At 38.2% G+C, this 26,632-nt stretch overlaps 1 protein-coding gene across 5 annotated transcripts in view; it reads left to right on the top strand.

The window, feature by feature from the left end:
* Positions 1-26,632, top strand: part of IMPG2 (interphotoreceptor matrix proteoglycan 2) — a 90,141-nt gene that overhangs the window by 11,278 nt on the left and 52,231 nt on the right. For 4 of the 5 annotated variants that reach the window (XM_084991516.1, XM_084991517.1, XM_021070502.2 and 1 more), the window contains 5 exons: positions 574-605; positions 710-733; positions 7,612-7,661; positions 9,585-9,667; positions 15,467-15,628. In XM_084991516.1, coding sequence (XP_084847642.1) covers positions 574-605; positions 710-733; positions 7,612-7,661; positions 9,585-9,667; positions 15,467-15,628 — 351 coding nt within the window. Of the gene's footprint in view, positions 1-573; positions 606-709; positions 734-7,611; positions 7,662-9,584; positions 9,668-15,466; positions 15,629-26,632 lie in introns of those variants that run through there. The other variant, XM_084991518.1, reaches the window with a different exon arrangement.

Consider the following 26,632-nt stretch of genomic DNA (forward strand, 5'->3'; position numbering starts at 1 on the left):
ATGGGATTTGAAACTAGGTCTTCTGATTCCAAGTTAGTGTTCTTTTTATCATCTTGGTCTCAAAATAAAACCAGTAATTTAGAGGAAATTTGGAGACAGTCTGCTTTGGAATGCCCAGAGGAATAATCCAACTATTAATACAATTTATCCTTTTGTCTGGAGAGTCAGATTTAGTAGTTATTTTATCCATATGATTACATTATTCTGTGATGAGAGTTTCTATAAATATGTTAGACCACAAAAACATTTTGGATCTAAGTCCATGGAAGGTTATTGTAAAACTCTAAATTGTAGACCTTTTGGGAACGATTAGCAGGTAAAGTCTCTTCCCATTAAGAGAGCACAGGGACTTTGGGGCATGTATCCTGGACACTTGAGTGTCAGGACATTTTTCCCAGTCACAAAACGTCCTTGGCATCTTTAGTCCATTACTTTAACTCTTTGTCTAACCATAGAGAATAATAGCATAGATTCTGTGTTAGGAATTAGTGTTCTCTATGCAATAAGTTTTATATACTACTTAATAACTGTCATTAATGCACACAGTCATTTTTATGTCTTTGTTTTCCTTAGAAACTGACGTACGCCAAGGAAACTCTAAGCGGGTGAGTGTCTTTTTTCCCTAAGTTCATGTTTGGCAACAGAGGCGTATCATACCTACTCTAAGACTTACTCCAAATTTAATGATTTCTTCTTATTTTCTTGCCAGTTCCTGCAATGACCAGGCCTGTGGGTAAGTCTCCAATGCCTGTCCTCACCTTGAAGCCACTTCCCTTTCCGCATCCACACTGTGCTTGTTTACTGGCTGACCTTCCCAGGAGGTAGACTTGTTCTTCTCTCCTGGGTAAGAAAATAGAGTTTTGGAAATGGAATATGAAATGGTCTGTGGTTGTTGAGGCTTACTGACTAATGATAATATGAATCTAAAGTGGTCCATCCTAGTGGAGGATAGTTTATTTATGATGGGTGGTGGTGTGGGACACTTTATTGTGTGATGGTGATCATGATCTTGAAACAGAGAAATAGTACAACCTTGATGAATCCTCCTGTGTTAGGCATCTAGACTCTGTTGGTCTTTAGGCTTAGGATTAAGGTCATTTCTAGATCCTGAGCAGTAGCAGGACAAAGCAGATTATGGAAGGTGAGGGATTTTGAGCCTACAAGGACTAAAGATTTCCAATTCCCTCCATACTCAAAATATCTGGATTATGCTGATATTTTGTGACATGAGTGTGACTATTTTGAAAACTATCAGTAGGGCATGCAGTTCAGGTCAGAGTTCAGAATTTTGCCCCAAGTTAGATGGAACAACAATTTGAAAATCCAACTAGATGAGTCAGTGTCCAGAAATCCAGCCTGGGCAGCAGAGTCCAAGCAGAAGCATAGTACATATGTGGGTGGTTGTGGGTAGATGAAAGTTTCAAATCAAACATGAGTACACAGGAGGGAAGTAGGACTCCTTGTGATCTGACTTCATGCAGCTCACAATACCACTGAGTCCATGCTGTGGCCTGGGACTGAGCCTCTACTTAGATGTGGGGCCATGTGGCATTCAGGGTGTGGGTTCTTCACCTCTGAGAGGCAGAGAGCTCCTTATGATTGCCATTGCAGCACATATGAAGTAGACTAAATAATCTAGTGGGTCCTCCCAGCACCAGTAATCTTCATGGGTGTACCTAATACAAATGATAGCACATCTTACATATCTTATATAGTTAAAAAGTACATAAAAACCATAATAAATCTGGCTCTTAATCTGGAAGAAGTCTGGGAAATGGGCATTGGAAAGATTGTAGTTGGTGAGCTATTATAAACTGATGGAATGAAGGTTACCTGAAAGGGGATGGGAAGTTTTTATACTGTATGCAGATTGATCACTCATTATACCTGGGGTGAACTGAGGTGGCTGGAAGATGTCTGAAGTATAGTTTGTGTATTCCCATGTGGCTCACCTCAGGTGGGTGCAGTTTGCTGCATTCACCTACTGTTTCTTGCATAAAATTGTGTATATATGTAAAAGATAAATTTGTATTATTCTCACTTTTGCTAATATATTAATAACATTGGAACAAACTCACAAATAAACATCATAGCAGAATTTACAGTATCATATATTTTTATTTTTAGTAAGGCACTGTATGTCCTAGGAGATTCAAGATACTATCCACTAACCTTAGAAAATAAGGCATACATAAAATTGCAATACATATAAACTTAAGTATAACTAAATTTTTGAGAATTTAAAAGTTTGTATCCTCCTTATGAAGTTAGAGCAGAACAGATTGGGGTGGATGAAAACTATCAACTGTGGTTCTTGCTGAAATAGGGTGATCTGGAATTAGCTGACACTGGGAGTAAATTCATGGGAGTGGCCTAGGAATTCACTAAGTCCCTTTTTCTTTAACTTGAATATTAGAGCGCTCCCTTAAAACCCTTAATTTGTCCATCATTTTTCTATATTTAAATTTATTTTGGGGAGTTCCTGCTGTGATGCAGCGGGTTAAGGATCTGGCATTATCTCTGTAGTGGCTTGGGTTGCTGCTGAGGCATGGGTTCGATCTCTGGTCTGGTTTAGTGAGTTAATGACCTACTGTTGCTGCAGTTGTGGTGGATGTTGCAGCTGCAGCTCAGATACAATCCCCAGCTCTGGAACTTCCATGAGTGTGGCCAAAAAACCCCCAAACAAACAAAAATTTATCTTACAGTTCTGCAGTTCAAAAGTTTCACATGGGTCTCAAGGTGTTAGCAGGTCTGTGTTACCTTTATGGAGGCTCTAGGGGAGAATCTGTTTTCTTGCCTTTTCCAGCTTCAAGAGGCTGCTCATATTGGTTGGCTTATGACCCCCTTCCTTCCTCAAAGTGACTGGTGGAGACTTTTCCACATTCCATCACTCTAACACTCTTCCGCCTCTTCCTTCCATGTTTAAGGGTCCTTATGACTACATTGGTTCTACCAGGATACACTTCCTATCTAAGGCTGGCTGATCAGCAAGCTTAATTACCCTTTGCCTGTAACCTAACATATTCACAGGTTCTGGGGGTTAGGATGTGGACATCTTTGGGAACCATGCTTCTGCCTATCGCAGTTCTTTTTGCAGTTTAAGCTGTTTCTTTTATGTGGACTCGAACCCATCTGCTGACATATGGCTTGTATGAAATAATCAGCTGTGTGCCATTTTAACTTTCCCCTACTGTCATCTTGCAAGTATGTTTTTCTTTCTTTTGGCCGCCCTGTGGCATATGGAATTCCCAGGCCAGGGATCAGTTAGCCGCTGCAGTTGTGACCCCATGCTGCAGCCGTGGAAATGCCAGATCCTTTAACCCACTGTGCCAGGCCAGGGATCAAACCTGCATCCTGGTGTTGCAGAGACACCACTGAGCCTGCTGCGCCACAGTGGGAACTCCTGGAAAGTCTGTTTTAAAAAAAGCATCAGTACCTCACATCCCATCTTATCTCTTAGACAACTTTCATAGTTTTTCTCACTCTTTCCTGAGTCTTCACTTTCTCCCATTACTAACTCCTCCTTGGCATTTAAACCTGCTCAATCTCCCAAAGTTACCTATTTTACAAAAGGCCTTCCTCCAGCACTTGTCTCCATTACAGCCAGACTTCTTGAAAGCATCTCCACATAGCTTAACTTCCTGCCATTTCACCCCTTAACTTCTGCCCTCTCATCTTACTGTTGTATCTTCAGTAACCAATACAAAGCCCAGCCTAGGATATGTGCTCACTAAGCATTTGTTAGATGAGTAACTGAGTTTTTCTGTTCAACCACCCAAGTTTGGCATCAGGTCTCTGGTGCTATTTTCAGTGTAAGGTTTGATCTTTGGAATTTTTTTTCTTGGTGTCTCAGTTAACTTAGATTCATAGTTGAGGATGCTTATCATGATCACAAAGCCAAATGCTCTTTTGTAGTATATACTTTATTCTGTTTGGGATGACGCATGCTCCATTAACTCCTCTTTTATATTTGTATAGCATTTCATGCTTTTCATAATGCTTCATATAATATTTTATTTAGTTTTCACCAACACCTCTGTGAAGTAGGTAGGGCAGGAGGTGTTCCTATTTTAGAGATTAGTTCTTGAGGCCTAGAGCAACTGAGATATTTTCCCAAGTTATACATAAAGTTTGTGTTATATCTGGGACTAGCACCTGGGATTCCTAACTCTTTACCTTGAGTTCCTTTGCTGTCACATGTGGATTTATAGTTAAAAGATGCTAGAGCAAAACAAAGTATAGAAAATTGTAAAAGAGAGTAGTAATCTAGATATGAAATGATTGTTGGCTTGTTTCACTATATTTGTGAACATATGTTCCATGTGGCTATGATATCTTTTGACACAACTCCATCTGAATCCCACTGACATGATTAGGCAGTAACTGTGAGGAATAAATTATGTGCTGGATAAGCTGAGGAAATGAGATGGTAGGGGGTTGTTTACCACTGATATTAAGCAAAAGATCTTAGTTGACCAGCCTCAAATTCGTGGTTTGGCCTAGAAATTAAGTAGTGGCTCTGTCTCCAAACTCAGTACAGCTCTGTGTTCTAGTTCTGTTGTAAGTGACATTTTAGGGCATCTCTGCAGGGGGCATCCCTAATGAGAATATTGAAAGGACTCTTGTTACTGTCCAGGTGTGTGGGAGAATGAAGGATTAAGTGTTGGAGTGTTAGACAAATGATTTGAGTTACTGAGAGTTGCCTACTTAACCATCATTATAATAATGTTTTGAATTCAGTAAGTGAAATCTAGTTCTACCGAAGTAAGCAAACTTCCCCATTCTGAATGCTTACTGAGACAATTAGCTTAACCTTGAATTTGATGTGGGGGACAATGTGACCCAGGTGAGGTCTGGTTTCTCTGTCATGTCATCCTAACTTCCTATTCTATTTACTTTGTATTGTGCTTTGTTTTACTTTGACCTCTTTGTTCTTCATAGCTCTCCAATTTTGACTGGGTTTCTCTTCTTCTTTCTGGGTCCCTACACACTTTAAAAAAAAAAAAAAATTTTAGGGCTGCACGTGTGGCAAATGGAAGTCCCCAGGCTAGGGGTCAGATTGGAGCTGGAGCTGCTGGCCTATACCACAGCCACAGCAATGCTAGATCCAAGCTGTGACTGCAACCTACACCACAGCTCATGACAACGCTGAATCCTTAATCCACTGAATGAGGCCAGGGATCTAACCCACATCCTCATGGAAAGTAGTTGGGTTGGTTACTACTGGGCCACAACGGAAACTCCTGGGTTCCCTAGCACTCTGACTTTTAGGTCATTTAGTTTATGTAGGTCATGATCATTAAGACCAGATAAAACCATCTTGGTTGATCTTCTAGAGAAAATGGATCATATAAAGCCTGTGTTGTGTGGAATTAAGGTGGGAAAGAGTGAAGTTTCTGGAATCAAAGGGACTATTTTACATCACAGCTCTGTCATTGGTTAGCTGTGTAACCTTGAGCAAATTTGTAATCTCTTCTAGCATTAGTTTCCTCATACATATAAATGGGGATAATAGTGTCTTCCTCTTAAGACTGAATGCAGAATTAAGCGAGTTGACCGAGATAAAGCACTTAGCAATGTTTGACATGTGATAAATTTAGTTATAGTCGTCCTTGCTGTTATTATTATTGAAAAGGGAACTGAGTATAGTTAGAAATTTTAGGTATGGCCTTAGGCCATATTAAGTCATTTTGTGACCCTGGAAAAATTGCTTTAGCCATTTGAACCTTGGTTTTCATCAAAAAATGAAAGTTTGGGGAAAGGATTCTGCCTTGTGGGCAATTGATAAACCCTATTCAAGCCTGATTATGTTATTATCCAAATTCCATTTTTTAAAGCTCTATCTCCTGCAACTCGAGAAGCCTCTGATACTTTCATATCACCTAGATCTTCCTCTACTCATCAGTCATCATAATGACTTATCCAGAAGTCATATTCCTTTAGGTGCTTTTGCATGACAGCTCACTTAGCAAGCAATTTCCTACAAGTGCACCATAAATAACCAATGGTGATAGGTTTGGTGCACTGGTTTAATATGTTATTCTTTCAAGAGAGCTTTTTTTTATTTGTCTTTTTGCCTTTTCTAGGGCCGCTCCTGTGGCATATGGAGGTCCCCAGGCTAGGGGTCTAATCAGAGCTGTAGATGCTGGCCTACACCAGAGCAACCTCATGGTTCCTAGTTGGATTTGTTAACCACTGAGCCACAACAGGAACGCCTAGATAGTATTTTTAAAAACCAGAAGAATCTTTATGGTGAGAGATTTTTTTTACACCTTTGTTTCTCTCAAATTTTCTACCAAAGCCTAGGTGTTTAAGGCTAGTTGACTCCCCCACTCCAGTTCTAGTCATGAAATGTCTTTGAATTATCATATTTTATCTTAATATTTATTTAAACTTTATATTCTACCCTATAATATGGCCACACTTGTTTTAATGTTAAATGTTTTAAATTCCATATCATTTCTTACTTAGCTCCCTGCCTATGTTTAAAGTAAAAAATTGATGCTTCAGGAGTTCCCGTCATGGCTCAGCGGAAACAAATCTGACTAGGAACCATAAGGCTTTGGGTTTGATCCCTGGCCTCGCTCAGTGGGTTAAGGATCCATCGTTGCCGAGAGCTGTGGTGTAGGTCACAGACATAGCTCAGATCTGGCTGTGGTGTAGGCTGGCAGCTAGATCTAATCAGATCTAGCTCCGATTAGACCCCTAGCCTGGGAACCTCCATATGCTGAGGGTGCAGCCCTAAAAAGACAAAAACAAACAAACAAAAAACATTGATGCTTCAAAATGTGTACTATGTTCATCTGGTGGCTTTGAGTCTCCCCCAATCCCCAATCCATGATCCAGTTTAGAGCAGCAGAACAATCTAAAGGAGTGGTTCTAAAGTGAAGATGGGATGCACTGGACATTTGCAGGTCTGAGAAGGAGGCATTTCAACTGTGGTTAAATCACCTTTGAAAGTGTCCTTGTATAAAGTTGGTGTTTTCAATTACTATAATTTATCTTTAATTTTTTTTTTTATGCTTTTTAGGACCACACCGTGGCTTATGGAGGTTCCCAGGCTAGGGGTTGAATCCAAGCTGCATCTGTGACCTATACTACAGCTCATGGTAAGGCCAGGGATTGAACATGCATTCTTATGAATATTAGTCAGATTCTTAAGCTGCTGAGCCACAACAGGAATTCTAAGTCTTTTTTTTTTTTTTTTGTGGTCTTTTTGGGGCTGCGCCTGAGGCATATGGAGGTTCCCAGGAGGCTAGGGGTTGAATAGGAACTGTAGCCACTGGCCTACACCATAGCCACAGCAATGCAGGATCCTAGCCACGTCTGCAACCTACACCACAGCTCACCACAGTTCCAGGTCCTTAACCCACTGAGCAAGGCCAGGGATTGAACCTGCGTCCTCATGGATCCTAGTCGGGTTCGTTAACTGCTGAGCCACAATGGGAACACCTCCAAGTCTATTTTCTAAAAACAAATTTTGCTACTCAGTACTTTGGTTTGAGAATCCTTGTTTGGAGATCTAGTGAATTCCTTTTTGGAAAATAAACCCCAAAATAAGCCCTCACATTTCTATAGTTTTATTAACTCTAAACATTTTTTTTTCCCTAGCCCTGAACTGTCATCTCCAGTTCCTGCTGGTGATACCTCAACATTGGCAGGTATGCTATTGTTCCTTTATTCATTTTTCCTTTAAAATTACTTATTATTTAATTGTAAGCAAGTTCATTTTTTTTTTTTTTCTGTTTTTTGCCTTTTCTTGAGCCGCTCCTGCAGCATATGGAGTTTCCCAGGCTAGGGGTCTAATCCGAGCTGTAGCCACCGGCCTACGCCAGAGCCACAGCAACGCAGGATCCGAGCCGCGTCTGCAACCTACACCACAGCTCACAGCAACGCTGGATCGTTAACCCACTGAGCAAGGGCAGGGACCGAAACCGCAACCTCATGGTTCCTAGTCGGATTCGTTAACCACTGCGCCACGACGGGAACTCCGCAAGTGCCCTTTTTAAGCTCACATTTAAAAAATACTGTGTGTTGGAGTTCCCGTCGTGGCGCAGTGGTTAACGAATCCGACTAGGAACCATGAGGTTGTGGGTTCGATCCCTGGCCTTGCTCAATGGGTTAAGGATCCAGCGTTGCTGTGAGCTGTGCTGTGGGTCACAGAAGCAGCTCAGATGCTTCACTGCTGTGGCTCTGGCATAGGCAGGCGACTACAGCTCTGATTAGACCCCTAGCCTGGGAACCTCCATATGCCATGGGTGCAGCCATAGAAAAGGCAAAAAGACAAAAAAAAAAAAAAAGTCTCAAGAAAAAGTAATTATTTTTTCTCTTATTTTATGACATGGTGTGTGTACTTAAGAATTTTAGTTATTAAGTATGATATAAAATCTGAAAACTGCTTAAAACGAATGTACAACCTAAAGAATTGTTACAAGGCAAATACCCTTTAATCACTGCTTGTGTCAAAAGGTAGACGCTTTCTAGATCCCCCATTTGTCTTTTGTAGTTTCCCAGAGTCAGGATTTTTCTGATTGCATTATGTGGCATACGTTAACATGTTTCCTTGACCTCTGATTTCCTATACATTGGTAGTTGCTTTCTTTCTTTTCTTTTTTTTTTTCTTTTTTTCCTTTTTAGGGCCACACCCCAGCATATGGAAGTTCCCAGGCTAGGGGTTGAATCAGAGCTGTACCTACTGGTCTAGGCCACAGCCATAGCAACGCCAGATCTGAGCCGCGCCTTCGACCTATACCACAGCTCAGGGCAACTCCAGATCCTTAACCCACTAAGCAAGGCCAGAGATCGAACCTGCTTCTTTATGGAAACTAGTCAGATTCATTTCTACTGAGCCATGATGGGAACTCCTAGTTTCTTTATTTTTATTTTTTATTTTTTTTTGTCTTTTTGCCATTTCTTGAGCCGCTCCCGCGGCATATGGAAGTTCCCAGGCTAGGGGTCCAATCGGAGCTGAAGCTGCTGGCCTACACCAGAGCCACAGCAACGCAGTATCCGAGCCACGTCTGCAACCTACACCACAGCTCACGGCAACACCGGATCGTTAACCCACTGAGCAAGGCCAGGGATTGAACCCGCAACCCCATGGTTCCTAGTCGGATTCGTCAACCACTGCGCCACGACTGGAACTCCTATTTTTACTTTTTATTTTAAAACCTCTTCTTTATTGGAAATTACAAACATATACAGAAATAGCACAATGAGACCCTCAGCTTTGACAATTGTAATTTATGGCTGATTCCAACCTTTACCTACTTCCCCTCTCTGAGAGTGTTTTACTAGATAGCTCCTTAAGGATAGGAATTTTGTATCCCTGGAGGCTTGCTGTAGAGCCTGACATACAGTAGGTATTAGTAAATACTTGTTGGATGATCGAATGAGTCAAATTTATATCTTGTGCTGGGGAGACTCTAGATAAATGTGTCTTGAGGTTAGAATGCACAGAATTTCTAGACTGAAAAACACATTTGACTTATAGGAATGGCTTTGAAATCAGTTTCTTGTTTCCTGATAGGAAATCTGATTTAATCAGGGAGTGAATTCATATACATTTTTGTTTTTCTACATAGGTGCTGGGCTCAGTGTTCCAAATCCAGTGGTGACCTCCTTTGATGCTATCTCAGAGAGCAGCTTGGAGAGGCCAGAAGAGAGTGTGAGTGATGTTCTGTTTTGTTGTTTCTTTTTTACTGTGGAGAACAGGGATTAAGAGAGATTAATAGTCCATTGCCAGAGTACATAAAATTTCAGGTGGTTTCCTTAATGGAAATGTTGTAAATTTCTAAAACCAGCACCTTAAAAAGAATCTGCGAGTCCTTGGAGAGCCAAGTAAATCTGCTTTTGGAGAGGGCTGGCTTTGAATTGTAAATGAAATAACTTGAGCCTAGGGAACCATCATCATGATAAGCCTACTGTCTTTTGTGGGCTGTGTACATAATTTACTGTGAGGGTTTTTGCCTCTGTTCTTCTATTCCTTAGTAAATCAGCACTTAGTCATCTACAGAGGAAAAGGATATAGATTTTATGTATTAAAAAATAAAGGAATACCATGCTTTTAAAATACATCATTATTAGTAGTAATCTGTCCACTAAACAACATTAAGTTGGCTCTCTAGCGCATTCAAATTTAAAAAGTAAGTATATGCTTCCACGAAGATAGAAACATTTTATTAAATATGCATAAATCCTAAGTTATTTAGTACAGGTTATACTCTGAACATATTCACTAGAGTGGTACAGTTTTGTTACCTTGCACTTTCTCTTACCAACTTGGATATTTTAACTTTTGTGAAGTCAGGTTAAGTCACCTCCCTCAGCCCCACTGCTTTCCCTGTCCCTGAACAAGGCCGGTGATAGTTTGGGATCCTTGAGTAGATGCCTGAATCGATGCTTTTACCCTTTGTACAACTATGTCCAAATTAGGTGGTACTAGAGAATATTGGCATTTGATAAAAATTTGAATAAAAAGTCATACTGTAGTTCTGAACTTGAGGCAGAATAGTTATGATTTAGGTCTGGAAACATTTACAGAATGAGATAGAATTCACTGTAATAGAAATGAAGAGATTGTGTGTAATCAGTTGGAACATTCCAAAGCAGAGAGGGTGATTTGAAACTAACTTGTAGAGCTAGTAGGAAAGCATAACAGTATAAAGATGTGTAACAGGAGTTAAATTGCCTGTACCTCTAGTGCAAAGTGAAGCCTAGCATACAGTTTTACAGTTCAGCTTTTTTCCCAATACATTTTCCAAATACTGTTTTATATACTTTCCAAATACCGATTATATATTTTATTTGTTTTGTTAATATTTGCCCTATATGTTAATATGTGTATTTAATCTGGCAAAAATTTAAGTTTTTCAGAATCTTTATCCTTATCTTGAGTAAAGCAGGAACATTAGAACATTAGAATAATTTAAATAATCATTCTGCTTTTTTATGTGCTGTTTTTCAGTATTTTTGTTATTTCTCTCTTTTAGTTCTCTCTCTTTTTAATCCCACAAATTAGACTGTATTGTTTGTTTTATACTATTAAAGTTTGTTTTATATCTACCCAGATATTTATCTTTTTATTTTCGTAAAATTCTTTTTTGCATTTTAGAGTTCTCTTCTGGAGTAATTTTCTACCCGAAATATATGCTTCTGGTATTACTATAAATAAATATACATGCACTCCTATGCCCATTTTTGTGAAATTGCAGAATTCCAAATACTATATAAAATGTACTACTATAAATATGCTACAGCATAGTATACTATAATACCACAGGCATATCTCAGAGATATTGTGGCTTTAGTTCCAGATCACCATAATAAAGTGCAATAAAGCAAGTCACATGAACTTTTTGGTTTCCTAGTGCATATAAAAGTTATGGTTACACAATAATGTAGTCTGTTGACTACACAGTGCAATAGCATTATGTCTATAAAATGTACATACCTTAAATAAATAATAAAATTATTTTGTATTTTTACTTTTGATGTTACTTCTACAAGTCTAGAAGTAACATCAAAGACCAGTGATCACAGATCACTATAACAAATATAATAATAATGAAAAAGTGTGAAACATTGTGAGACTCATGAAACTGTGACACAGGGACATAAAGTGAGCACATGTACTTTTGGAAAAATGGCACTGATGGATTTGTTTATTTGCCATAAACTGTCAATTTATAAAAAATGCAGTATATGCAAAGTGCAATAAAGCAAAGCACAATAAAACAAGGCATGCCTGTGGATATAGTATCCCAAATACTGTGTCATATCCTACCCTAACTATAACTGTAATGTGGTAGCATACATTGTGGTATTTAGGATATTACAGTTTCACAAAAATGGGTATAGAATTCCCAGCTGTTATCTCATATGAATATGTTTGACCTCCTCATTTTATCCCTTCTGTCTGCTAACTCTTTAATAACTTTCATTTATTTGTCTCTGTGTTGTATTAAAAAAATATCTTACAGTTCACTTATTCTTTCTTTAATTTAGTCTAATTTATTGTTCAAACTGTCTGTTGAGTTTTTAGAATTCTTGCTTTATGTGGGAGTTTTTGATCTGACTTTCCAACATGTGCAGACCTGTCACTTTGTATCCTATCCTTTTGTGGTATTTAAAAATAAAGCCTAGATCAACAGATACACTATATACATGCAGAACACTGAATCACCTCTCCAGGTTTTTCTAACCTATCTCTTTTGACCCCTTGGGGTTTTCTTTATTTTCTTACAAACCAGCTATGCATTAAAAACATTAAAATGTTTATTTAGCATTTTAGGGATTCTGTAGCAGTAAGATTACTAAGGATATTTTTCCTATACTAATACTAGAAATGGAAGTTTCTGTTCATATTTAGTGAGAGTAAATTTAATATGGAAAAATGCAATGCCTTGTACAGAATTACTTAAGACTAAGGATTTTCGTTTGTTTCAATATGAATCAGCACTATGATGCAATTACTGGAGGGAGGAATAGTAAAAGAAAGTGTAATTTCAGGTTGAATTAATAGAAATTAGAATCTACTAGAAGGGAAGTGATAATTAATCCTAGCATATTTTAATTGATCAGACCTCACTTGTGTGTACCACATTCTACAGGAGACATGAAAAGCCTTAGAAGTGTCTTGAGGAGAGGAACTAGTGAAAAGTTATGAAAAAATGATAGCTGCCTTACCTATTTGAAGAGCTCTCTGGGGACTACAGCTTTTATATGTATTCCAGATTATAGAATTGGGATCAGTGGGAATTTATAGGGAAATATATTGGGGTTTAATATTAAGGAGAGCTTTACAACCCTTGAGAGCTTTTTTGGAGATGCAGGTCTTTCCAAGACTTTCTCATCAGAGCCATTTAAACTGAGGATGTACAGATATTTGTTGGGGATACTGTAGAGAGAATTCAAGCATCAGAAGGGATGGTGGAATCCTTGAGGTTCTTACCTTAGTGAAATTTTGGAAGTCTTTGGTTATATGATCCATCAGGGCAGAAAAATGGTAGTGAAAAAAGTCAAAAATCTTTCTGATTCTGCCAATGGCTTGCTATGAGCCCTTAGGCTAGCTGCTTTTCCATCTCAGTCTTTGTTTTTCTTATGTATTGAAGTGAAGGGACTTGAATTAGATAGGCACAAGTATCTTGCATGCAAAAATTATTGCTCTTGGGTTCTAGTAGTATTATTCTATTTCCTTCATTCATTTTACATTTATTAATTGGAATTCTTCTGTGAGAAACTACTGTCACTTCTCTCTCATTTATTTATTAAATTATTTATTTGTATCAGTACAGACTCATGGATATTTCTTTTATTATTTGGACTATAATTCATTATTTATTTTGTTGCTAAAATTATTCCAGCTTTGGCCAGTGGAAGATCTGGCTTTAGATGTTGTAGAGTGCAAAAAGTTTGTTAATGTGGTTTCAAATTTCACATGGCAATTGACCTTTAAAAAACTTCCACTTGTTGAGTTTGACATAGTATCTGAAAAGAATGTCCATGATTATCTGAAAAGGGTATTAATGTATTCCTTCCTGGAGTTCCTGTTGCGGTTCAGTGGTTAACGAATCTGACTAGGAACCATGAGGTAGCGGATTCAATCCCTGGCCTTGCTCAGTGGGTTAAGGATCGGGCGTTGCCAGTGAGCTGTGGTGTGGGTCGCAGATACGGCTCAGATCCCGTGTTGCTGTGGCCGCTGGCATAGGCTAGCGGCTACAGCTCTGATTAGACCCCTGGCCTGGGAACCTCCGTATGCCACAGGAGCGGCCCTAGAAAAAAGGCAAAAAAAAAAAAGACTTAAAAAAAAAATAAATGTATTCCTTCCTTACCAATACATGTCTGTGTGGCTGGATTTTCTTCATATACTTCAACTAAAACAAACAGATTGATGCAGAAACAGTTATTAGAGTTTATCCATCTTCTGTTAAAACAGACATTAAAGAATTTGTAAAAATATAGACTTTACTCTTCTCACTAATTTTTTTTATTTTGCAGAATATATGTTATTCATTTTTATATGTAATGTTTATTTTAAAATGAATTAATATAGATTTAAAATGTCTCTTTAGCTTTTTTGTTTGGTATGTATCTATAGATATACTCAACAAAATCCAAACGTTTTTGGGTTCTTCAAAGAATTTTAAAATTCTAAAGGGGTAATGACACCAAAAAGCTTTGAGAACTACTCATCTAGGCACTTTTTAGATGATAATTTCAACTTTTTTTCTTCTTTAAAATGTTTTTCCTTTTGTTTTATTTATTTATTAAAAAATTTAAAAAAATTAAACTTTGAAGTATATTTGCTTTATAGTATTGTGTTAATTTCAAGTGTACAGCGTTTTTGCAGATTATATTCCATTATAGATTTTATAAGCTAATGGGTATAATTCCCTGTAATTATTGCTTGTAAGGATTACTTGTTGTTGCATATCCATTTTTCTATATAGCAGTTTGTATTTGTTAATCTGATATTCTTAATTTGTCCCTTCGCTCTTTACTTTACCCTTTGGTAACCACAAGTTTGTTTTCTATATCTGCGGGTCTATGTCTGTTTTGTATATACATTCATTTTTATTATTTTTTAGTTTCCACATTTTATTATTTTTTAGTTTCCACTATATGATAAGTGATATATATAGTATTTGTCTTTCTCTTTCTGACTTATTTTAATAAGCATTCTCTGGGTCCATCTATGTTGTTGCAAATGGTAGTATTTTATTCTTTTTTATGGCTGAGTAATATTCCTTTGTGTGTATGTATGTGTGTATGTGTGTGTATCCCCACATCTTCTTAATCCCATCATCTGTTGATGTGTACTTGGGTTGCTTCCGCATCTTGGCTATTCTAAGTAGTAATGCTCTGAACATTGAGGTGCATATCTTTTTGGATTAGTGTTTTCTTTTTTTTCTGGATATTTATGCAGGAGTGGGATATCTGGGTCATATGGCAGTTCTATTTTTAGTTTTTTTGTTTTAAAGGAACCTCCTTAGTGTTTTTCTTAGCAGCTTCACTCATTTACATTCCCACCAGTGAATGAAGGTTCCTTTTTCTCTGCATCCTCTCTAGCATTTGTTATTTATAGACTTTTTAATGATGACCATTCTGACAGGTGTGAGGTGATACCACATTGTGGTTTTCATTTGCATTTCTCTAATAACTAGTGATGGATAATTTCAACTCTTTTTCCACTCATAGATGATCAACTTTGGTGGTGGTTATCCGTGGAAAATTTTCTTTATTCCCCTGTACCATTCGTTGTGTATTCAAAGGAATGTGCAAGTACATGGTAATTTTACATATGTCTCAAGGTCTGTCAGTTAATTCCAAAGTCAAATATTGTATGAATAGTTATTAACAGAAGTTGCCTTTGGCAAAGTGTCTGGCATATAATAGATGATTAATAAATATTTGTTGATTGAATGAGTAAACATTGACATTCATTTTGCTTTCTCTAAAAATCCAGATAAGCAATGAAATTGAGAATGTGATGGAAGAATCCACAAAACCAGCCGCTGAACAGGTTGCAGAATTCAGTATCCACCTTTTGGGAGAGCAATACAATGAAGAACTACAGGATTCCTCCAGCTTCTACCACCAGCGCCTTGTAGAGGAGTTTATTTCAGAGGTAGGTGACTTTTTTTTGGTCTATTTTTCTTCTTCTTCTTCTTCTTTTTTTTTTTTTTTTTATATACAAGGTAGTTTGCTGAGTTTGTAAATTTCCCATATTCAAAACACTGGTTAAAAGTAGGTTTAGGATTCAAGCTCTCCATCTACTTGGTTCAGGGAGTGGTAACTTGGTCATTTCATTAGAAACCTCTGTGAAAAGGTCACAGAAAGACAGATGAATCATTTTTTGAAACAAAATTTTATACACGTCTGCCATTTGCTAACAAATGCCATTTTCAAGTTTTGCTTCATAGCCAAGAAAGAATGTGTTTGATGGCATGGTTTTAACTTGACAATGTTTGGAGAAATGAGCATCTTTGAGAAACTGTATACAGTGTGTTGCTTTTCTTGAGGGAATATTAATTTCATTTTATAATTTGTTATTTTTTTTTAAATTGAAAAATTTTGAACAGTTAAGCATAGATAATATGAGGTACCAAGTCTAGAAGGCAAAAGGACATTCAGTGAAAATGTTGGAAGTATTTTTATTTTATTATTTTATTTTACTTTACTTTACTATTTTATTTTATTTTAATTTAATTTAATTTTATTTTATTTTCCCCTTCCTTCCTTCCTTTCACTGCAACTATGGCATATGGAAGTTCCCAGATTAGGGGTCGAAAGGCAGCTGCTGACCTATGTATGCCACAGCCACAACAATGCCAGATCCAAGACATGTCTGTGACCTGCACCACAGCTCATTACAACGCCAGATCCTTAACCCACTGAGCAAGGCCAAGGATCAAACCCACGTCCTCATGGATACTAGTCGGGTTTGTTACTGCTGAGCCACAATGGGAATTCCTGGAAATATTTTTTAAAAAGAGATTTCTTTAAAAAATTGTGCATTAGACAACCCCACAACTTTACATTCTGGAAGAATTGTATTTAGGACTTGAACTCAAGATTCTTCTAGTTGAAATGACTCATTCTTGGTCACCTTCTTGTGTGCCTTTGCTCTTATACAGATAGTAAGGCACTGTGTGCCCGTCTCCCCCCTCTGTCTGATGACAGGGCACATTATTCCTTCCTGTTTATTTCTTTTCCATTCCTCTTGATGGGGTTCTCTTTGGCCAAGCTTTTCAGTTCCATTACCTTGGACTAATTTCTTTCTCTAGACACTGTGTTTAGATGAGGAATAAAAATGGGCATCTCTCAGCCAAACAGCATCATTTCAGCCATCAGACGTGGGGAGTGAAGGCCAGACAATTAATTTTCCTAGTTGTGTGGCCAAGCTGTGAGGCAGTATGGCATGTAGATGAAATGTCAGCCAGGCCAGTGGCCACCTGGCATGAGATAGTGTCTTGGATAAGATGTTTGGTTTTCTCTGCCCTTGGATTTAGGAACCTTTAATAAGCCTCAGTGTTTGGGTAAACAATTGCACTGAATGACTGCATATTTAGGGAAAGTCTAATAAACACTTTGCAAAACATTTCCAGCAGGGACTTTATGAGGTAGGTAGCTATTGGCTTGAGGTGATTTGAGGGTGATGAAAGATCTAGACCTACCATGAAACAGTTCCTTCTCTGACCTGTTTCTGCATCTCCATCCTTTTACTTGGGATAAAGTGTCCTGAAATAGCCATTTCTCTATGTGGAGCTGCAGAATCAGGGTCCTGTCTCTGAAAGGTCCTGTCTCCATCTTCCACTGCAAACTAAAAAAGGCCCTCTCAGGTTCTCTCCCTTCAGTCACAAGGATTGTTCCTTCAATATTATTTTTTAGGTAATAGTGGAAGATACACAGGGGAAAGAGAAAGCCTGCTTGGAGAGGGTTGAGGTTCATGAGCTGTTTTTTATTTTTTATGGAAACACTAAGAATGACATGTGAAAGAGGAAAGTCATTGTGTAGGCTTGGTTGTGCAGATACTTGAAGACAGCCACAGTATCACCACAGGGTCCTTGCGTAGTACTTTATGTTCTGCAGGCTGCTGTATGTCAGCTTGCTAACAGCATCCATGTGGATAAACATCTCCATTTTATAGCTGAAACCTAGGCACCTTGTTCATGGTCATTTCGGCTTCTGGGAGTGGAAGGGAAAATCAGATCTCCTCTTTCCTTTGAAAGCATTCCCTCTTTCATATCATACAGAGTCCCCTTCACTTTAATTCAGCTGAGATGTGGTAGGCCTCATCACATAGTAAGGCACTGCATGCCTGTCTCAGTCCTTGTCCCAATTTTAAACCATATTTATCCTGAATCAGGGGAAGGAGGACAAAGCATGTAATTCAGTGGGCTAAGTATGGGTTTCAGTGTTAGAAAGTTTGGGTATTGAATAAACTCTGATTCAATCACTCACCAAAGGTCACTCACCAAATGCATGATCCTGGGCAAATTAGTTGACATCTGAGTCTCAATTTTCTCGACCATCTAATGGGGAGAATATGTATCACTTGGGATTGTTGCAAGGGTTAGAAGTAATATTTTATTTTATTATTATTTTTTTTAAATTTTTTTTTTGTCTTTTTGCTATTTCTTTGGGCCGCTCCCTCGGCATATGGAGGTTCCCAGGCTAGGGATCCAATCGGAGCTGTAGCTACTGGCCTACGCCAGAGCCACCGCAACACGGGATCCGAGCCACGTCTGCAACCTACACCACAGCTCACGGCAACGCCGGATCACCAACCCACTGAGCAAGGGCAGGGACCGAACCCGCAACCTCATGGTTCCTAGTCGGATTCGTTAACCACTGCGCCACGACGGGAACTCCAGAAGTAATATTTTAAAGCACCAGCCATGTAGCAGTCACCTGGTAAATCGCACCTGTTATTAATCTTGATGTTAATAGAATGGAGTAGTTTCTTTCAACTGGACATCAGTGCATAAGCTAAATGGGTGTGATGAATTTGAATACATATATGTGTTTAGAATCAAGAGATGGCAAAGACCCAAATGAGATGGATTTAGTATTGATAATAACATGCACATCATTGTACATCATTTTGCAGTTGATGGAGGACTTTCAGCTACATTCAGTTTAATCTTACCCAGACTGGTGTTGTCTGTGGGCAGGGCAGCACTAGTTGTATAAAAGAAGACCTGTGCCTGGCCACTCTGCCAGTAAAAACAGTGGGGGCTAACCTTCAGTCTTCAAATTCCTAGTCTTGTGGTTTCTGTCCTCACCCCCATCCTCCAAAAATTATAACGCTTCTCTTTTTTCTCTCAGAGGATAAAACAAGGTGAACTATTATAGCCAAAAAAAATTTAACAGGTTTGGATTCTTTTTCTGTAAGGCATGAAGATCTTCTGTGAACGAAGATTTTTTAAAAAACCCTATTTTCCTGATTTTGGGAGGACTTTAAAAGCAGATGCCCAGTGTTTTCCCCTAAGTCCACTTACGACCTACTCTTCCTGTTCTAGTGTTGGCCCCATAGTGATTTATCTGGTAAGATTGTCATCTTTTGAAATGTTGTGGATTAAATGTTTAATTATGTTAAATATGTGTGTGTGCATAACCTGATTTTTTTGGATATTTAGTCCAGTCTAGCATTTCCCCCACCACCCTAGTTACTAAGCTTATACTGATTTACCAAGCTTGATTTTATGTTATTTTATTTATTTTATTTTATTTTATTTTATTTTTGTCTTTTTGCCATTTCTTGGGCCGCTCCCGCGGCACATGATGGTTCCCAGGCTAGGGGTCCAATCGGAGCTGTAGCCGCCGGCCTACGCCAGAGCCACAGCAACACCGGATCTGAGCCATGTCTGCGACCTACACCACAGCTAACAGCAATGCCGGATCCTTAAGCCACTGAGCAAGGCCAGGGATCGAACCTGCAACCTCATGGTTCCTAGTCAGATTCGTTAACCACTGAGCCACGACGGGAACTCCTTTTATTTTTTCATTTTAAAAAGTTTTATTGAAGTATGGTTTATTTACAGTATTGTGATAATTTCTACTGTATAACAAAGTGATTCAGTTAAACATAAACACACATCCATTCTTTTTTAGATTCTTTCCCCATATAGCTTATCACAGAAGATTGAATAGAATTCCCTGTGCTATACAGCAGTTTCCAGTTGGCTAATCATTTTACATACCACAATGTGCATATGCCAATCCCAAACCCTCAGTCCATTCCTCCCCCCAACACCTATTCCCCCTTGATAACCATTAATTTGTTTTCAAAGTCTCTGAGTCTGTTTCTCCTGGGCAAATAAATTCGTTTGTATCCTTTTTGTAGTTTTCTGCATATAAAAGATATCATATGATGTTTGTCTTTGTTTGACTTACTTCACTTAGTATGATAATCTCAAAGTCCATTCATATGGTTGCAAATGGCATTATTTCATTTTTTATGGCTAAGTAATATTCCACTGTGTATATGTACCATATCTTTTTTTTTTTTTAATTCCTCTGTCAATCGACCTCTAGGTTGCTTCCTTGTCTTGGCTATTGTAAATAGTGCTGCAATGAACATTGAGGTGCATATATCTTTTCTAATTATGGTTTTCTCTAGGTAGATGCCCAGGAGTGGGATTGCTGGATCATATGGAAGTTCTACTTTTAGTTTTTTGAGGAACCTCAATACCTTTTTTCATAGTGGTTGTACCAATTTACGTTCCCACCGACAGTGTGTTGGGGGGGTTCCTTTTTCTCTTGCACCCTCTCCAGCATTTATTATTTGTAGATTTTTTGATGTTGGTAGTAGTTTTGATTTGCATTTCTCGGAGTTCCTGTCATGGTGCAGTGGTTAACAAATCTGACTAGGAACCATGAAGTTGCAGGTTCGGTCTCTGGCCTTGCTCAGTGGGTTAAGGATCCGGCGTTGCTGTGAGCTGTTATGTAGGTCGCAGATGTGGCTGGGATCCCGAGTTGCTGCGGCTCTGGCGTAGGCCGGCAGCTACAGCTCCAATTCGACCCCAAGCCTGGGAACCTCCATATGCTGCGGGAGCGGCTCTAGAAAAGGCAAAAAAAGATAAAAAAGAAAAAAGAAGAAGAAATGATTTGCATTTCTCTAATAATTAGCAATGTTGAACATCTTTTCATGTGTTTTTTGGCCATCTGTATGTCTTCTTTGGAGAAATGTCTGTTTAGATCTTCTACCCATTTTTTTCGTTGGGTTGGTTTTTTTTTAATGCATATTTAGAGATGCATGAGTTGTTTGTATATTTTGGAGATTAATCCCTTGTCTATCGCTTCATTCACAAATATTTTCTCCCATTCTGTGGGTTGTTTTTTCATTTTGTTTATGGTTTCCTTTGCTATGCAAAAACTTTTAAGTTTAATTATGTCCCATTTGTTTATTTTTACTTTTATTTTCATTACTAAGGAGGTGAATCTGAAAAGATATTGCTGCAGTTTATGTCAGAGAGTGTTCTGCCCAAGTTTTCCTCTAAGAGTTTTCTAGTACTTGTTTCTACATTTAGGTCTTGAATCCATTTTAAGTTTGCATTTGTGTATTGTGTTAGAGAATGTTCTAATTTCATTCCTTAATGTGCAGCTGTCCAGTTATACCATTAATTGAAGAGGCTGTCTTTTTTCCATGATATATTCTTGCCTCCTTTGTTGTAGATGAGTTGACCACAGGTGCATGGGTGCTTTCTATCCTGTTCCATTGATCTATTTTCTGTTTTTGTGCCAGTATCCTACTGTCTTGATGACTGTAGCTTTGTAGTATATCCTGAAATCAGGGAGCCTGATTTATCCAGCTCCATTTTTCTTCCTCAGGATTACTTTAGATCTTCGAGGTCTTTCGTGTTTTCATATACATTTAAAATTTTTTTGTTCTAGTTCTGTGAAAAATGCCATGATGTGATAGGGATTGCACTGAATCATTAGATTGCTTTGGATAGTATACTCATTTTGACAGTGTTGATTCTTCCTTTCTAAGAACATGATATATCTTTCCATCTGTTTGTGTCATCTTCAATCTCTTTCAACTGTGTCCTATATTTTTCAGAGTACATGTCTTTTGCCTCTTTAGGTAGTTTTATTCCTGGGTATTTCTTTTTGATGTGATGGTACATGGGATTGTTTCCTTAATTTCTCTTTCTGGATCTTTCATTGTTAGTGTATAGATATGCTGGAGATTTCTGTGTATTAATTTTGTATGCTGTAACTTTACTGAATTCCTTGATGAGCCCTAGCAGTTTTCTGATAGCCTCTTTAGGATATAGTATCATGTCATCTGCAAACAGTGACAGTTTTATTTCTTCTTTTCCAATTTGGATTCCTTTTCTTTCTCTTTGTCTCTTTCTTCTTTCCTCCTTCTTCCCTCTCCCTTTCTTTCTTTCTTTTTTTAACTGAATGAATTTTATTACAATTACAGCTGTACAGCTCTTCTTCCCCTTCCTCCCTCCCTGTCTTCCCTCCTTCCTTCCTCCCTCCTTCCCTTCCTTCCTTCTTTCTTCTTTTCTCTCTCTTTCTCTCTTCCTCCCTCTTTCCCTTTCTCTCTTTTTTTTCTTTCTTTCTTAGCCACACCTGTGACATATGGAAGTTCCCAAGCTAGGGGCCAAATTGGAGCTGCAGCTGAGGCCTATGCCGTAGCTACAGCCACAGCCACAGTGACACCAGATCCAAGCTGCATCTGTGACATATGCCACAGCTTGCAGCAACATTGAATCCTTAACCCATTGAATGAGGCCAGGGATCAAACCCTCATCCTCACAAAGACAACATCAAGTCCTTAACCCACTGAGCCACAAGGGGAACTTGGATTTATTTTATTTCTTTTTCTTCTCTGATTGCCGTGGCTAGGACTTCCAAACTATGTTGAATAAAAATGGCAAGAGTGGGCATCCTTGTCTTGTTCCTAATCTTAGTGGAAATTCTTTCAGCTTTTCACTTTTGAGAATGATGTTATCTGTGGGTTTGTCATTATATGGCTTTTATTATGTTGAGGTAAGTTTCCTTTATGCTCACTTTCTGGAGGGTTTTTATTGTAAATGGGTGTTGGATTTTGTCAAAAGCTTTTTCTTCATCTATTGAGAAGGTCATATGTTTTTTTGTTTTTGTTTTTTTTTTATGGTCATACCTGTGGCATATGGAAATTCCTAGGCTAGAGATTGAATCAGAGCTTCTACTTCCCCTACACCACAGCTATAGCAATTCAGGATCCAAGCCACATCCACAACCTACACCACACCTTGAGGCAACACCAGATCCTTAACCCACTGAGTGTAGTCAGGGATTGAACCTGCATCCTCATGGGTACCATGTCTGTTCTTAACCCACTGAGCCACAGTGAGAACGCACAAGATCTTTTTTTTTTTTATTCTTTGATTTGTTAATGTGTTATATCACACTGATTGATATGCTGATATTGCGTTTCTCGGATAAATCCCACTTGATCATGGTGTATGATCCTTTTAATGTATTGTTGCATTCAGTTTGATAGTATTTTGTTGAAGATTTTTGTATCTATATTCATTAGTAATGTTGGCCTTTAATTTTCTTTTTTATTGTACTTTTGTCTGATTTTGGTATCAGGTTAAGTGTGGCCTCATAGAATAAGTTGGATAGTGTTCCTTCCCCTGCAATTTTTTGGGAATATTTTCAGAAGGATAGGTGTTAACTTTCCTCTAAATGTTTGATAGAATTTGCCTGTGAAGGCGTCTGGTCCTGGAGTTTTGTTTTTTGTAAGTCACAGTTTTTTGTTTTTTTTTTTTAAGTCACAGTTTTAATTTTCAACTTGTGATTGGTCTGTTCATATTTTCTGTTTCTTCCTGGTTCTGTCTTGGAAGATTGTACCCTTCTAAGAATTCGTTCATTTCTTCTAAGTTGTCCATTTTATTGGCATATAAGACTGCTTGTAGTACTCTCTTATGATCCTTTATATTTCTTTGATATCCTTTGTAACTTATTTTTAATCTAACTTTATTGATTTGAACCCTTCCCCCTCCTTTTCTTTGTCTTTTTTTAAGGCCACACCCACGGCACATGGAAGTTTCCAGGCTAGGGGTTGAATCAGAGCTGTAGCTGCCAGCCTACACCATATCCACAGCAATGTCAGATCCCAGCCATGTCTGTGACTTACACCACAGCTGACAGCAGTGCCAGATCCTTAACCCACTGAACAAGGCCAGGGGTTGAACCCGTGTCCTCATGGATACTAGTTGGGTTCATTACCACTGAGCCTTATGGGAACTCCACCCTTGCCCCTTTTTTTGGATGAGTCTGGCTGAGGGTTATTCAATTTTGTTGATCTCTTCAAAGTACCAGCTTTTAGTTTCATTGATCTTTTCTATTGTCTTTGTCTCTATTTCACTCATTTCTGTTCTAATCTTTATGTTTCTTTCCTTCTACTAAATTTGGGCTTAATGTGTTTTTCTTTATGGAGTTGCTTTAGGTTTAAGATTAGGTTTTTATTTGAAATTTTTCTTGTTTTCCAACATAATATTATATTGCTATAAACTTCCCTCTCAGAACTGCTTTTGCTGCATCCCATAGGTTTTGGATTGTAATATCTTTGTTGTCATTTGTCTCTAAAGTATCTGTTGATTTCCTCTTTGATTTCTTCAGTGATTTATTGGTTGCTTAGTAGCAGGTTGTTAGTCTCCACGTGCTGTGTTTTTTGCAGTTTTTTTCTTGCAGTCTATTTCTAATCTTCATAGCATTGTGGTTGGAAAATATGCTTTATATTATTTCAGTTTTCTTAAATCACCAAGGCTTGACTTGTGGCCCAGAATATGATCTGTCCTGAGGAATATTACATGTGTGCTTGAGAAGAATGTGTATTCTGCTGCTTTCAGATGGAATGTTTTATAAATAGCAAATAAGTCCATCTGGTCTAATGTGTCATTTAAGGCCAGTGTTTCCTTATTGATTTTCTGTGTGACTATTCTGTCCATTGCAGTAATTGGGGTGTTAAAGTCCCCAATATTATTGTGTTATTTTCAATTTCTCCTTTTATGGCTTTAGCAGTAGGACCAAACCTATGGCATATGGAAGTTCCCAGACTAGGGGTCAAATGAGAGCTACAGCTGCCAGCCTGTGCCACATCTATGGCAATGTGGGATCCAAGCTGTGTCTGCAACCTGCACCACAGCTGATGGCAATGCCAGATCCTTAACCCACTGAATGAGGCCAAGCATCAAACCCGCATCTTCATGGATACTAGTTGGGTTCATAACATGCTGAGCCACAATGGGAGCTCCTGGATTTATCATTTGATCATTATGTAATGTCATTCTTTGTCTCTTGTTACTATCTTAGTTAACTACTAAGTCTATGTTGTCTGATACAAGTGTTGCTTCTCCAGCTTTCTTTTGATTTCCCTTTGCATGGAACATCTTAGTCCATCCTCTCATTTTCAATTTGTATGTGTCCCTAGAACTGAAGTAGGTCTCTTGTAGACAGCACATGGGTCTTGTTTTTATATCCATTCAACCAATTCAAATGGTTGGAGCATTTAATTCATTTGCATTTAAAGTAATTATTGTTTTGGATATTCTTATTGCCATTTTTCAAATTGTTTTGGATTTGTTTTTGTTGGTCTTTTTTCTTCCTTTCCTCTTTTTTCTTGTTTGATGACTATCTTTAATGTTGTGTTTGAATTGTTCTTCCTTCCATCCTTGCTTCCTTCCTTCCTTTCCTCCTTCATTCTGCCCTTCCTTCCTTCTGTCTTTCTTTCTTTTCTTTTTTTTTTTTTCTTTCTTTTTTTTTTTTGGCTGTACCCATGGCATATGGAAATTCCTGGGCCAGGGATCAAATCTGTACCACAGCTGCAACCCCTGTCACAGCTGTGGCAATGCCAGATCATTAACCCACTTCACCACAGCAGTAACTCTTTCTTTTTCTTATTTGTGTGTTTATCTGTTGTAGATTTTTGGTTTGTGAGTACCATGAGGTTTTGATATAGGAGTCTATGTATATACAAGATTGTATTAAGTTGCTGGCCTCTTAATTTCAAATGCTTTTCCAAATCCTGCATTTGTGCTCTCTTCATGGTAAGATATCATGTTTTTGATATCATGTTTGTGTGTGGATGATTTCCTACCTTTACTATATGTTTATATTTACCAGTGAGCCTTCTCATTTGTAATTTTCTTCTTTCTAGTTGTGGTCTTTTCCATCTAGAGAAGTTCCTTTAGCATTTGTTGTAAACCTGGTTTGGTGGTGCTCAGTTCTCTTAGCTTTTCCTTATCTCTGTAAAGCTTTTGATTTCTCTGTAAAATCTGAATAAAAGCTTTGCTGGGTAGAGTATTCTTGGCTATAAGTCTCTCTTTCATCATTGTGCTATTCCCTTCTGGCCTAAAGAGATTCTGCTGAGAAATCAGCCAGTAAGCTTATGAGGATTACTTTGTATGTTATTTGTTGCTTTTCCCTAGCTGCTTCAGTATTTTCTCTTTGTTTTTAATTTTGCTCACTTTGATTAATATCTGTCTTGGGGTGTTCCTCCTTGGGTTTATTCTATGTGTAATTGTTATGCTTCCTAGACTTGAGCGAGTGATACCTTTCCCATGTTAGGGAAGTTTTCAGCTATTATCTCTTGAAATATCTTCTCCTGCTCTTTCTCTTTTCTTTTGACAGCCCTATAATGAGAATGTTGGTATGTTTAAAGTTGTCCCAGAGTTCTCTTAGACTGTCTTCATTTCTTTTCATTTTTTTGTCTTTATTCTCTTTTGCATCAGAGATTTCCACCAGTCTGTCTTCCAACTCACTCATTCATTTTTCTGCCTCCTATGTTCTGCTGTTGCTTCCTTTTAGTAAATTTGCTTGTTTGTTTTTTAGGGTTGTACCTGTGGCATATAAAAGTTTCCAGATTAGGGATTGAATTGGGGCTGCAGCTGCTGGCCTATTCCACAACCACAGCAACTCAGGAACTGAGTCAAATCTGTGACCTAAACCACAGCTCATGGCCTAACACCAGATCTTAACCCAATGAGTGAGGCCAGGGATCAAACCTGCATTCTCATGGATAGTAGTCATGTTTGTAACACACTGAGCCACAACAGGAACTCCCCTTCCAGTGAATCAGTGATTTTTAAATTTTGGTTGATGTGTTGTTCATCTCTGCTTTTTT

This window comes from Sus scrofa, chromosome 13 (assembly GCF_054392235.1).
Source record: "Sus scrofa isolate SSC_HxYL_T2T_F1_AM1 chromosome 13, Sscrofa_HxYL_maternal_Yorkshire_Landrace_v2.0, whole genome shotgun sequence".
Lineage (NCBI taxonomy): Eukaryota > Metazoa > Chordata > Mammalia > Artiodactyla > Suidae > Sus > Sus scrofa.